At 36.5% G+C, this 14,676-nt stretch overlaps 1 protein-coding gene across 2 annotated transcripts in view; it reads left to right on the top strand.

The window, feature by feature from the left end:
• LOC100179046 overlaps nt 1–13,749 on the top strand; it is a 98,398-nt gene extending 84,649 nt beyond the window's left edge. For both annotated transcript variants that reach the window (XM_018816880.2, XM_026839835.1), the window contains exons 163-186: nt 12–112; nt 627–771; nt 1,127–1,332; nt 1,560–1,683; nt 2,011–2,254; nt 2,615–2,754; nt 3,114–3,205; nt 3,408–3,575; nt 3,916–4,051; nt 4,387–4,878; nt 5,182–5,452; nt 5,704–6,168; nt 6,542–6,894; nt 7,231–8,722; nt 8,972–9,203; nt 9,516–9,737; nt 10,070–10,206; nt 10,588–10,695; nt 11,027–11,168; nt 11,399–11,492; nt 12,077–12,323; nt 12,543–12,785; nt 13,091–13,179; nt 13,344–13,749. In XM_018816880.2, the coding sequence (XP_018672425.1) occupies nt 12–112; nt 627–771; nt 1,127–1,332; nt 1,560–1,683; nt 2,011–2,254; nt 2,615–2,754; nt 3,114–3,205; nt 3,408–3,575; nt 3,916–4,051; nt 4,387–4,878; nt 5,182–5,452; nt 5,704–6,168; nt 6,542–6,894; nt 7,231–8,722; nt 8,972–9,203; nt 9,516–9,737; nt 10,070–10,206; nt 10,588–10,695; nt 11,027–11,168; nt 11,399–11,492; nt 12,077–12,323; nt 12,543–12,785; nt 13,091–13,179; nt 13,344–13,568 (6,168 nt within the window). In that variant the 3' untranslated portion in view covers nt 13,569–13,749. The remainder of the gene's footprint in view (nt 1–11; nt 113–626; nt 772–1,126; nt 1,333–1,559; nt 1,684–2,010; nt 2,255–2,614; nt 2,755–3,113; nt 3,206–3,407; nt 3,576–3,915; nt 4,052–4,386; nt 4,879–5,181; nt 5,453–5,703; nt 6,169–6,541; nt 6,895–7,230; nt 8,723–8,971; nt 9,204–9,515; nt 9,738–10,069; nt 10,207–10,587; nt 10,696–11,026; nt 11,169–11,398; nt 11,493–12,076; nt 12,324–12,542; nt 12,786–13,090; nt 13,180–13,343) is intronic.
• The last annotated feature ends 927 nt before the right edge of the window (nt 13,750–14,676 follow it).

The following is a 14,676-nucleotide window of genomic DNA, read 5'->3' as shown; positions in this document are numbered from 1 at the left end:
CTACTTCTCAGGTTCCTTGTTTCCATGGTTATGGTGCGGAAAGTAACGACACTCAGTGTATCTGTTATAATGATGGTGTCAATGGAAAGTGGAGTGGAGATACTTGTAATGTGTAAGTTCATATTTATACTGGTATAATAATATATAAACAAGCTTTAGAAATCTCTATATGTTTCTATTTGTTTTCATTTAATTCAAAACACCCATGTTATAAGTTTGCATTTTTCCTGACAAGTTAGGATTATTATTAACCTCACACCATATATAGTGACATCATGCCCCCTATTTACTGGTTGCAACTTTGCGGATAAATATTTATCTTTTTCCTGTTGTATATTATTAAACAAAATACTTTAACCCAAATATCAAGTCAGCTGAATATGGGTGTGTTACATATTACCCATTCATAACCACTGGTGCATACACATGTTTTTGAAATAACTGTAACACCTTTACCCTCTAGTCACAAAACACTTTTTCTGTATTCTGAATATTTTCAAAAGTATTTTCTTGTTATTCATGTTTACCCAACCATACCTTCCCCTTCAAGTTCTAACACACACTCTGTTCAATCATAGTTAACAAATAATTTATCACTTATAAAAAAATGCCATTGATTAAACCAGATGCCAGGGAGGATGGGACGCGCCATCTTGTACAACCTGCCACCAAGACTACATAGGTGATGGTCACTGCAGTATTCAATGCATGGCTGGTAGAGGAGCGTACCGTCACCCACAAGAAGGGAGTGGAGGAACAAATATGATTAAGGTAAATTAAAGCTAACCAACGTTTCTAACCAAAATTTAACATTTTTGATTTTGATTTCTAAACAAATTATCTTTAAAAAAACTAAGGTACCAGAAAACTTTCTGCAAGTTTTGTTTTGACACAATTTTAAATAAATGTTATACCTTCACCCTCCAATTACAGAAGAGGTTTTCTGTATTCCGGGTATTTTCAATAGCATTTTCTTTACAAAGAAAATTAAGTAAAATGTTCTGTTTTGAAACTTACAGTGTAATTCTTTTCACTATTTAAAAAAAAAATAGTTTACAACTTTAAATATACTTATATTTCAACACACCTATAAAAAGTTATTGAATCAATAAATTTATATCACCAGCCATTACTGGCGTGCACACAAGTAACATCAGAAGCGAAATATATTTGGTGGGGATATGAGAACTTCAACTCACATATTGTGACTGTGGACTATGGGGCTGACAACCATTTCATCATTGAAACTAATACTGAAACAAGAACCCAGAAAAACTTCAGACAAGTTGTCACATTTTACCCTGGAAGACATTATAATGTATTTAAAACAAGGTATATTATAATCTATGTATGTAGACTATACGTTTCAGCACTAATGTGTACAATTAGTAAAATAGCAATGTATGTATGCTATGTGTAAAATCCACTATCGTTTTGCTGATATATCCTTTTCATTTGTCTTTTTATTTTCTCCATTCTTTAATCTTCACTACCGTAATCGCAAGGACAAATAAAAGTTACATTATATTTTTATAATATAATTTCTTCTTATATTCCAGCACTTCTTCCAATGATGAGATCATTAAATGGGTTTTAAACAACCCCAACAACAACAACCCACCCAACGTTGCTTCTTCGAATGATTCAACAACAGAATGTGCAACCGACATCAAGCCAACGCAGGTATGGGGTTTGAAATTGTTTAAAACTCTTTGTAGCGGTTTCGTGAGCATTTTCAATATACTGTATCCTCCTTATTTCAGGAATATTATTAGTGATTGCTTCAACCTAGTGGTCACTAATGGATTTTATAATTTATAAATTATCAGCCATATAGAAAAACAATAACCCACAAAGTTCCATAAATCGAGCGTGCGCAAGACTTGTGTGTAATAGAATATAAAATTAATCTCTTCAAGTTGCCTGACTCTTAAGTTTAATTGACCAACTATTAATATAAATTAATTATAAATACTACTATACTTTAACATTTTTGCATTGGTTTCACAGATTGCAGGTCCATACACTGATGGTGCAAATGATCCAGGTTACTGCGCATGTCTACCTGGTTACTGGGGCAGCAGGTGTCAAAACATCTGCCCAGGTGGTGAATTAAATCCATGTTACGGGCATGGTACATGTGTGTCAAGCACCGGCATCTGTGAATGCAAGGAAAGGTTTAGAAACGACACAAACTGTGAGCAATGTATTGAAGGCTGGATAGGAAGTGACTGCTCAGTTGCTGCTAGCCAAGGTTTGTGTTTTAGTTTAAGTTATTTGAACATAAAAGTATCTTGCTTTTTGTTAGCTGGATTCTTATTTTATGTTTTTATTTTTTAGAAAATTATTTTTGTTTACTTTGGTTAAAAATGCAATTTTATCTGTTTTAAAATAATAAGTTTATGTACAGGAATGGAAATAAAGAAAAACAACAGATAAAACATATAAACAAACACAAATCATTGATTACAAATTTGCCAAGTATTAACCCTAAACATTGGCAACAAACTTTAAGCCATTGCAGTTTATTTAATAGGATATTATTAATCCAGTTGGACGGAAAATGTGCATACATCTTAACTTACCAAAATTAAAAAATTTTAACAAATTTCAGGAATTAAAAACACAACCAAAACTATATACACTGGGCTTGTATATTCTGCCGCTCACTTCAGTACGTTTGATGGATCCCTGTTCAACTTCCGTGGTAGTGGTGATTATGTTCTATACAGATCTGCAGGTTTATCTGTACAGGTGAATGTGAATGCATTGGCTTACCAACACTTGAAATAGTAATGGTTTGGGCGTTCGCTTTTGTAACCTGATAATACTGGATTCAAATCTTACTGCTACCATTATGGGTGGATGTTTCCTTGAGGAATACATCTAATCTTAATTGCTCTGACTCAGTGGTCACTTATTGGGAACAAAAAAAGTTTTAGTATACATACTTATTTAATGGCAGACATGAAGTGTATGAAGTCACCATTTACAATAGAATGCACGTGGTTAGCTCTGGTCGTCCGACAGACCTACACTGTGATGATAAATAAATGATATTACTGATGAAATCTTTGATACTTAGATGCAATCTTTGCTTGTTTTTTAAATAGATTCGAATGGTTCCATGCGACCAGGAGGGCCATAGTTGTGTTTCAATGATCGCTATTAATGTTGGTTCATCTACCTTGGTGATACAAGCTGGGTAAGTCACAATTCTGTGATTCAATGTGGCCAAAAATATAAGCGACACATTTAAAGTCACAAACCCAAAGCCACAAATTAAAATCCACAAACAAGAGAGTTTTCAACTTTTACTTGTAGCCAGAGATTCAGAGCACGATAGAACGCAATGAAATAAAAATAAATCAAAATTTTATGTACTCTACATTTCTTTTCTTCCCCAGATACACCGACACAGACTTGGATGGTTTAGTTTGCATTGATGGAGGAAATGTTAATGTTGGAATGACAAGAATATTGGATGCGAATCATACACTCAGTCACCCAATGTTGGGCCGATATGTGTTTGATGCCGGTACAACTAACCAAACCAATTCTACAAGTCCATTCAGGTTTGTTGAATGTTTATTGACATGTGCTTCGTGGGCAAACTTATTTAAAACATACAAGGAGATCTTTTATTTTTCATAAATGATACAGCAATATAGCATGGGTTCTGGTTCATACTCCATTACAAGCTACCACATATGTAACTTATCCTAGCATGGCGGGGCAACGACAGTCATAAAACACGGGTGTTCTGTTTCATACACCTCGTGCCCGCTTACAAGTTACCACAAATGTAACTTTCTGGGCGATTTTTCTGTATTTTAATATTTTAAGCTAAAGAGATTACATTATAAAGTATCAAGTCATTATTATCACAAATTTAATTCCTAACTTTACCCACAGTCTTGAGATCTCCATTACTGGTCGTTTTATGAACTTGGTGGCCAGGAGTAGAAAAGATTGGTGTTCCACTGCATCTGGTTTGCTTGGCTTATGCAACAACCATACTGGGAATGATTTCATCACCAGAGATGGCATGGTGGGATTACTTTAACCTAATACTTATTTTTGTTTTACTTTTTTAATAATGCTATTACTTTTGTAACCTAAAACTCATGTTATATATTGAATGTATTTTTTTAGTAATACTCGGCCTTTTACACCTTTTAATTATTTTTATGACAAAGTTTAATGATTTAAAGCTATAAAAAGTTTGTGCAAAGTCCACATACCAAGGAAATTTATAGATTTTTTGACATAGTTTGTGAAAACAACAATAGCCGCAAAATTAAATGTTCTTTAGTAATTTTTACTAGTCTAGTGATTTCTGTTTTTAACCACATTAATTTTTAAATTTTTGTTTTGTTTTTCAAGGAAATTACAACTCCTGAAATAGAGGAAGAAATGCTGAGTCAGTTTGCTGAGTCATGGAAAGTATCGGCCATCGAGGGAGACCGATTGTTGTTCAACAATAACACTTGTAGCATCGCTTATAGAGGGTTATTATCATCACAATCACAATATTGTCTCCTCTTCCGCGGAACAATTATTAAAACACAACCAATATGGTCGTTCTCTAACTATGACATAACACTCGAAATGGACGTGAAGATTACAGCCACAGCGGGGTCGAGATGTTTTGATGTTCTATCTTACAACAGAGACGCTGATATCTCCCTTAAACTGCGCGCATGTGTTGAAGATTCAACCAACCAAGCTTTCTTAAGAGCAACATACTACTCGCCAAACAAGAACGGCCTACAGTCAGCACATATGTTATTTGATTATCAAACTACGTTCAAAATATATTTGGACTCTTGGTATCGCGTTGCTATGACTTGGAACAAAAATGACAAACTTCTGCAGGTATTTATTTTAAAGTCATGTTGATATTTGTAATAACTTTAATTTTCTTTTGGGTAGAAGTAACAACTAAATGTTAAATTGACATAATTAGGCTATATCTTTGTGACAAACCTTCGGAAAAGCGATAGGTCATATTAGTCCATATTGTAGAATCCTATGTGTTTTTTTACCACAAGAACTAGTATGATCGTAATAACTTAATGCTTAATTACAGATCATAGCATTTGAAAACGCCTTAATACTTAGTCACTTTACCTCCTGTGTTTTAACCTATATTATGTTTACTGTATTTTTATTTTACAGATCATAGCATTCGACAACGCTGATTCAGTTGGTCTTGTTTCACGATTCACATTCTCGGGTATTGGGGATGAAAACTTGTTCCAACCTGGTGGTTTCATATCATTAGGCCAGTGGGAGCTACCTACAAGGACCTCAGTTGCTGAGAGCATTTGGATCAACCAAGTTGCTTTATGGAAGAGTGAGCTAACCAGAGATGAGATTAGGAACAATATGAGGAGAGTTGTTAAAGTTTCTGAACCAAATCTGGCGAACTTATGGAAATTTACAGAAGGTTTGTTTCTGTTTAATATTTGTGAGAGTGTGTTTGGACATCAAACGGAACCTAGTAGTCACTAATGGGTTGTCTAAATTGCCAGCCATACTTAAAAACAATACAATTTATAACTCACAAAGTTAAATACATGTAGGGCCTTGTTAGAAATTAAAGGTTTGAAATGGAACACTCCTGTCATAACTTCTGAAGTTTTTCTAGTATGTAAAATAAAAAGTTGCATTCATTCATTTTCCAAATATTTATCCCAGGTCAAGGACTCATGGTGCAAGATGTGGTTTCTAACAATAACTTACATATGCTTGGTTATGGAAGGAGAACTCCTATCTGGACGCTATGTTCAGTTAACCATGTGCAGTGGTTACAAGAAGATACTATCTCCACTACACAAATGAATGACACCGTACTGAATAACTATGCCCAAGTTTGCTCTGACTTGATCTACAGTGAAGCTATGCGTGGTACATGTGGTGGTATTGGGGCATCAGTGGCTTTGTATTTCTATCAAAGCTGTAAGGCTGAATGTGCAAGAACCAGGGACATCACATATGCTTCATATGCTGTAGCTGCCTATGCAGAATACTGCCAAGCTACTTTATGCTTGAAGACTTGGCCTGCATTACAACTATGTTCTACAGCACCACAATACATGGAACTGTCACAACAATGCAGAATATTAACCTCAAGTTGTTTATCTGGAAAATCTATTGCACAAGGTGGGTGTTTTATTATGTTAGTTTTGGCTGGACAGTGGATGGAATAATCCATTTGTAACTGTAAGTGTGGAATTGTCACTGACATGTGTGTAACTTGGGGAAGCTTGAACGAATGGTCACTAATGGGTTGTCCAAGTTGATAGCTATACACAAAATCACCCACAAAGGGTAAATGGTAATCAAGCACAAGTGTGTAAAACCATCACATATGTTGTGCAATTTGACATCGGTTATAACACTGAGTTACCTCACCGTGCAAGTTTAAAGGGCACTTTATTTGGTGTATTGGTCAACTATAAATTCCGACATGCTTTGGGACTTTAACCACGTAGAGTAGAAAAAGTCATTTTATTTAAAACCATTTTAATTCCAGGTGAATGTGAATGTTTCCATGGTTGGTTTGGTTCAGCATGCCAATACCAATGTCCTGGTACTTCACGCAGCCCTTGTAGTGGTGTTGGTGTTTGCGACCAAGTGGATGGAAAGTGTTCGTGCCCTGTTAACTATGACCAACAGTCCCCTGCATGCACACGGTGCGCGCACGGCTATGCAGGCAAAGACTGCAGCGCTTATGAGATTGAAGTGAAAGATGGCTTGGAACAAATCACCGCTTCAGCTTATGGGTTTGGAGAATATATCACCTATGATGGACTAAGTTACACCTTGCCGAAAACTGGCGAATTCTCTTTGGTGAACTCAACAGATTTGGGAGTCTACTTGCGACAGGTAATTTTATTGTAATATTTATGTAATTATTAGTATATTTAAATCAGTGTTATAAGAATCCAAAATTTTAAGTTGCCATAGAACTTTTAATATATTTATAAAACCGAAAAAAAAACCAACTGGGCTTGCTGATCTGCACGTTATCAACATTCCTGTTACTGTCCTTGGTTGATCAAAGCATTATCACCGTTCACATTACATTTCTATTACCCATTTTTCACCTTATCCGACCAGATTTTGGAAAATATTTTCCTAACTTGACCAGATAATAAATGTAGTAATGTTCTGTTAAAGATAAACTCTTTGTCAATTAATCACAAACCTTATTATTAACAGAGTCGAACACGACGAAGTGCATCTACCCAACCCAAAACCAAACCTCCACAGCCAACTTACTCAATAAGTCAGATCGTTGTTTGTTTGAATGGAATCAAACTAGGAATCCACACACCATTCCCTATGACTGGGTTAACTGAAGAACCTGCACACATTAACAACCAGGGTATCCCAGAGTTTGATCCTGTGTTTTTCATCAACAAAAACAAAGTCAAGATTGGAGTTGGTTTGGACAAAGGCATGACTCTTAGTGACGGTTCAAGTGTGGTGAGGCAGTCAGTCGTGTGGACGGAGATTGTTCAAAACCAAACTTCTCAAGTCAACCCAGACGGAAACATCACACAGAATATTGTTCGAGTCAATTTACAAGGAACCTTTTTCAATGTGTTTATTACAAGTGATAAACCCCTCGGGCCAACCACAAATATATCGCAAGTATTGGAAGTACAAGGTGTTGGGCTGAGTGGAACTCCTGATAAGAATATAAATAATGAGATTGTGGATTCTAAAGGGAATTATATCAAAGTGGAAGATTTGAGTCGCCAAGTTATTGTGGATGAATTTGCAACGTCTGCGTCTGTGATCGATTCAAATGATGAGATGTTCATTTACAATGATAAAGAATATTCTGAACCCAGAGTAACAACAGCTGGTGGAAACTGTTTGAGTTTCGTATCATACAACCTTACCAACAGTAACACTACAATGGAGAACTCTACACTTGGAAATACAACTTCTTCTCCTAATGCCACGCTACCATCGTACATGATAGTAACCTCAGACTATCTACCTGAATCTACAGTGAGCATAAAGGACAATGTTTCTTTGGAGTTTTACTTTAAATTAAACGGAGCCAACAGTTCTGGGGTGTTTTTCTCTTACTTACCTCCCAACAATACGGATGAAACTGGATTTGATTTAGCGGTTATTGATAACGCTATCAAACTCGGCTGTAATGGAAGCTGGATAGATACAAGCATATGCCCCCCTACTTATAAGACCTTCTGTGACTGGGGAATGATTGTGATCAACTGTGATCGTGCAACTGGAGATATCTGGCTTATATATGTTACTTCAAGTGGGGGTGTTTATGTTGGCAGAAGGATTTCATCATCTGAGATTAACTCGTTGACACGATACGTTGGTGGTGGCAGTGTGTGGTTCAGACCTGGATCAAGATTGTCTCTTGGTGGTGGTTCGTTCATCAATAGGTTAAACCTTAATGGTGGATGGTATGGAGGTGGTTCCTCTAACACTAATGGTGGTGGGAGTTCTACACATAGTGGTTATTACAAGCCCTTTGGTGGAAGCATTGATGAAGTTCATGTTTGGAAGCGAACCTTTGATAAATTGGGTTGTATTCAGAACTTTGGGATTAAGTTTGGTTCCAATCTGTTGTACAGTGGAGCTTCTAATCAACATGGAGATGTAGCAAGTGGGCTTTGGTTCTTAGATGAGGGGGAAGGACATGTGTGTACCTCAGCTATTGCAGGTTAGTATGGATTTTGTTTATAATGAATACGAATCACCTTGTAGACAGAGGATTAAGACTTGATGAGGCTGCTCTTGTGACCAGATATGTCCTTACTGGGTGAAACATTATAATTGCTTCAACCTATCGGTTACTAAATGGATTTTCTAAGTATGCAGCCATATAATAAAAAATGACACCTGTGTTATATTTACAACTTACAATAAAGAAAAAATGAACAATTGTGATATATAAAGATATGTTTTACAGGTGGGCCATCATTTACCATTTCCCTTGGTGGTGGTTCTGGTAGTGGAGGTGGTGGCAGTGGTGGCAGCGCTGGTAGTAGTGGAGGCAGTGGCAGTGGTGGTGGTGGTTCATCTGGTGGCTCTGGTTCTGGTGGTTCTATCTCAATATCTAGTGGAGTAACATGGACACCATCTAACGCACCAGTAGTTGGTGTGATACCCGTGAATGATTCACCGGATTCCTGCAACTGCGAGTAAGTTTTCTATTCTATATGTGTGAGGTCCTACAGTGAGGCATGCCATGGGACCTGGGAATTAGGTTAAAGACATTAAATGGACAAACATGAGATGTATGTTTGTAGGGTGTAATGAGCACTCTTCTAATCCAACAAGTGATTCAAACATTTATTCTTTAGCATTTCATAACTAATGTCTTTGACAGCTAGTTAGCTGTTTTTGCACAATATTCTGTCTTTCTTATCAAAACACAAAGGACAAAATATTTCATGCATTATCCTTTACCAACGGTCTAAATATAACAAAAATATCTTATCCTTTACCCTTAGACCAACAGAGCCAGTTACGGAAGTCTTTGAAAACAATGACACAACATGGGCTGAAGATGCATGTAGAACTGCCTTGGGCCCAATGATGAGCAACCCACTGTGCCGAGATGGGATGGGAGATCAACAAGAAGTGTTTATGCAGAGTTGTATGAATGATGTGATAACCTACAATGATACAAACATGGCCAAAGTTGCAGCAGATGCTTACATTGGGGTTTGCAGGTAGTTAAAGATGGAAGAGTCTTATCAACATTTGTTTTAATGTTACTATGCATATGTGTTCTTGGGCAAAACAATTAACGGCAATTACTCCCAACTCAGCAGTCACTAATGGGATTTTTATTTTCACACTCATACCAAATTTAAATAATATATGCATGAAGAAAGTTTTTAAATGTTAACACATAAGCAAACACAAGGCATATTAAACTGCATCATATTGTGCATGATAAGACACCCATGTTACAACGTATGACTTGCCCTGGCACATAAAGTTAAGTGGTATTGAACTTATATTTTAGAATAACAACCACAGTAATAAATATATCTCCCAGGTTCACCTTGAACTTGCCTGACCCTTGCATCTCCAATCCATGTCAGAATGAAGGTGTATGCAACAATGAAGATGGTACAACATATAACTGTACTTGCCCTTGCGGATGGAATGGAACCAACTGTGAAATACAAATCGGTGAATATTCTCTTCATTACTAAGCTTTATGCGACTAAAACCAATTTGTGCTGCGGTTATGGGACAACGCTGGGCGCCGGCATCTCAGGGTGTTAGGGTAATGAGACAATGCTAACCTAAATCTCTGGGTGGTAGGGTAATGGGACAATGCTAACCTGAATCTCTGGGTGTTAGGGTAATGTGACAACGCTGGGCTAAATCCCTGGGTAGTAGGGTAATGGGACAACTCCTTCTTAAACCCTTGAATGTTGAGGTAATGGGGCAACTCTAGTGTAAATCCCATGTCCCAAGGTGTGCCTCACTATAGGACCTTTTCCATATAAAACAGAAACCAGTTTGTTGATATCTATTTTTCATATTTTTATTTATTCTTTTTACTAGATGAATGCACGGTCAACCTGTGTCAGCATGGAGCGCAATGTGTGGACGAACAATGTGGTTACCATTGTGTTTGTACGGCAGGATATGCTGGCTTCTATTGTCAAACACGTAAGGAATTATATTTGTTAAGCATGGTACTTAAATTGTAACTGGAAGTCGGAAGATACTGGGTTCGGGGTTCAATGCTGCTACTATTGTGAGCGTATGTGTCTTTTTTGGTTGTCTAAATTGTCAGCCATACAGAAAACCAACACCCACAAAATTACTTGGTAGTAACTCGTAAGCGGGCACGAGGTGTATGAAACAGAACATCCAAGCAACCACATATTTTTGCATATTACATACTTACATGAAGGGAAGCCGTTTTATAATTTGGTCATATGAATTATATTCTGTACTCATGATAAACAAGTGATAACAGACTCTGTTGTTTCCACAGCATGTATGGAACCTCTTGGTCTCAACTGCGACATTCAAGCCATCCACGATGACCAGATTTGTGCTTCTAGTGAAATGCCATACGGTCGCATATGGTACATGGCGTGGGCAGCTAAAGAAGCAAGGCTACACAACACCGGATGGTATGTAATGCTAAAACTTATATATAGGTGGGGTAGAAGAAGATGGGACATATTTTCATTCTGTTTCCTCGTCCCATTTGGTAGTAAACACGTAATACCTAAACTTCAACTTATAATTGAATATAGTAGGGTGGGGAAAATGGGACATATTTTATTCTATTTTTCTCGTCTCAAATAATTAGAGGGTGAATGTGTCTTAAACTTAATTTATAGACACTCATGTTGTTCAGGACAAACGCTTGGATTCCAAGGGAAGACGACTGGGAACCATGGATTCAAGTCTCCTTTTATGAAAAAACTCGTATTACAGCAATTGCTACACAGGTTAGAATTCATTGAATAAAACTATGGGTGAACTGGGTCACTTTGGGTGTATAATGTCTATAAGGGGTGCATATAAGATGACATAACCTTCTGTTAGCTTAGGGTACACATGCTTTAATGTGCAAAAAATCCCTTTTTTTACTATAAAAAAAGACTTATTGAGTTTTGGTACAAACACATGATACCGGTATCATGCGTTGGGGTCAAATCTCAATTTTTCAACTAGGGCAAAAAAATATTTTTTTTCAGTTCTGGTTCAAACATATGATACCGGTATCATGCGTTGGGGTAGAATCTCAATTTTTTCGACTTTGGCAAAAAATCATTTTTTTTTAATTTTGGAGAGAATCGAAAAACAGACAAATGTTTACAAAATATGAACCAATACTTTAGGTTTTGTATGAATTATCAAGAGGGTCAAAGGGTAGAAGCTACTTATCACTTTAAGAACGATCTGATAATCATTTTGAATTTTTACATTCATTTACCAAACGCCATGGTGTTTAAATATTTATTATTTTTTATAAAACAATCACCCACAAAGTTGCGAAACAATATAGTAATAAATTGTTGCTTTCCACCAGGGTGCTATGTACAGTGAATCTTTCTCTAAAATACCCTCCTGGGTGACGTCTTACTCCATCAGCACCAGTTATAATGGCAGCTACTGGTCAATGTATGGTCGGACATTTGAAGGAAACTTTGACGAGCAATGCGACGTGAAACGAGATGTTCTACCTCTAGTTGAGGGAAACCATATTCGACTTTATCCGATCGAAGCTCATGAAAAACGAGCTTTAAGATTTGAGCTTTATGGCTGCTCTGCTTGTGGTAAGTCTTGTGGTAGGCCATGTACCATCAATAATTAAACTCCAACAGTTGTTGTTGTTGTTGGTAAAATTTGTAGATGTTACCGTCTTATATAAGACCAAAGTTGGTTTATTACCCTTAGTATTGTTATTATTATTGGCGTATTACCTTATCATTATTATTATACAACATTGTATACAGTTTAGAATATACAATTCATAAATTTGTATCTTATTCCAGATTGTTGCGATCCGCTTGGTCTTGAATCTTGTGACGTTTGGGACAGCCAGTTCAGAGCTTCATCGGAATATGGAAAGAACTGCAGGTTCTGCTCCCGCATGTCCACAGCATGGCCCTATTATGGAAGGCTTAATTATAATGGCTTCAACTTGAACGCATGGATAGCAGATGATGCAGATGAACAGCCTTGGCTGGAAGTTGACTTTGTGATTGCTAAGAACATCACTGGTGTAATTACACAAGGTAAAGTAATGTTTAATGTTAGAACTTAATTGAATGAATGAATGAGTGTAACTTACTTTATCCTAAGTTAGTACTTTATAGGGTTGGAGCAATTGTGGTCACTAATGGGCTGTCTGAATTGTTAGACATATATAAACCAATCACCCGCAAAGTTACACAGTGGTAAAACTAATAGCATGTAGGAGTTGTATGAAGACACCGTATATGCACAAATTACCTGTCTTTTAACTCTTGGGTTATCTTGTGTCCAAGGATACATAAGTTAAAGAAGTGTATTTACCACTAACCCAAAATATAATCACCAGGTGGCAAACTTAGATGGTCGCCATCATACACCACAACGTTCAATGTATCTTATGGAGACGATGGCAAGAACTGGACCATGTTACCTCAGGTTTGTTGATTTTTGGTATTTTTATCTAATAGTAAAAAAATAAAAACCGTAAAACTTAGTCATTATGACAGCCTTGGGGATAAACAAGAGAGCCAAACTCTAGTTATTGAGCACGTAAACTCTAATTTTTAAACATGTAAAAAATGATTTATGTTTTAATGCAGACATTCGAAGGGAATTGTAACGCGAACGAAGAGAAGAAAACGATGTTCGAACGAGCGTTCATTGCGCGTTATCTTCGCATACACCCAATTACATGGCGCAACCATGCTACTTTACGACTGGAAGTTTTGGGCTGTCGGCCCCTTACTCCAGTCAGTGCACAAGAAGAAAGACAAAACGGTCCTTCTACGTTTGATGGCCAAGATATCTTTGGTGGATTTGATTAATTAAACCATCAAAAATTATCCCATGGTGAAAACGGAATACGATTTTTTTATTATTACTCAGCATTTAAAAAGACCAAAAAAATTAGTTTAATCGTGTAGAGTACATTACATTCTTCATAATCAAATTCGCCTTTGTATATTGTCATTATATTTCGTCATGCTAATAAACATTTCGACACATCTTGGTAGTGAAACCTTTATTGATATACTGGGTAAGATGCTTGCGATGATGAGACGATACGAGTCCAGCGCCTGACGCTAGGCGTATATATCTTTGGCGAGACGCATAGAGAATAATAAAATAGCAATTTTTAATTATACGAGTCACCGCGTATATTAAACTCGTGTGGTAACTCGTAAGCTGGCATGAGGTGAATGAAACAAAACACTTGTGTTATAACGTTCACTCATTATCGTAAATAACGGCGCTAGGCAGTTGTTAATGAGAAATGCAACACAGTAAGGTCCCAGGTTTTTAGTGTTGCAATCTACTAGGTCTTAAATTTTGTTATGTTCTCAAAGAGTTTAGTTTATATATTTATGTCATGTGTGTCATATTTATGTCATGTGTGTCATATTTATGTCATGCCTATGTGTCATATTTATGTCAGGTGTGTCATATTTATGTCATGTGTGTATATTTATGTCATGTGTGTCATATTTATGTCATGTGTGTCATATTTATGTCATGCCTATGTGTCATATTTATGTCAGGTGTGTCATATTTATGTCATGTGTGTCATATTTATGTCATGTGTGTTATATTTATGTCATGCCTATGTCATATTTATGTCATGTGTGTCATATTTATGTCATGTGTGTCATATTTATGTCATGCCTATGTCATATTTGTGTCATGTATGTCATATTTATGTCATGTGTGTCATATTTATGTCAGGTGTGTCATATTTATGTCAGGTGTGTCATATTTATGTCATGTGTGTTATATTTATGTCATGTCTATGTCATATTTGTGTCATGTATGTCATAATTATGTCATGTGTGTCATATTTATGTCATGTGTGTTATATTTATGTCATGTGTGACATATTTATGTCATGTGTGTCATATTTATGTCATGTGTGTTATATTTATGTCATGCCTCATC

Source organism: Ciona intestinalis, unplaced genomic scaffold (assembly GCF_000224145.3).
Source record: "Ciona intestinalis unplaced genomic scaffold, KH HT001041.1, whole genome shotgun sequence".
Taxonomy (NCBI): domain Eukaryota; kingdom Metazoa; phylum Chordata; class Ascidiacea; order Phlebobranchia; family Cionidae; genus Ciona; species Ciona intestinalis.
Note: the sequence above shows the minus strand (reverse complement) of the source record. Positions and strands in the feature narration are given on the sequence as shown.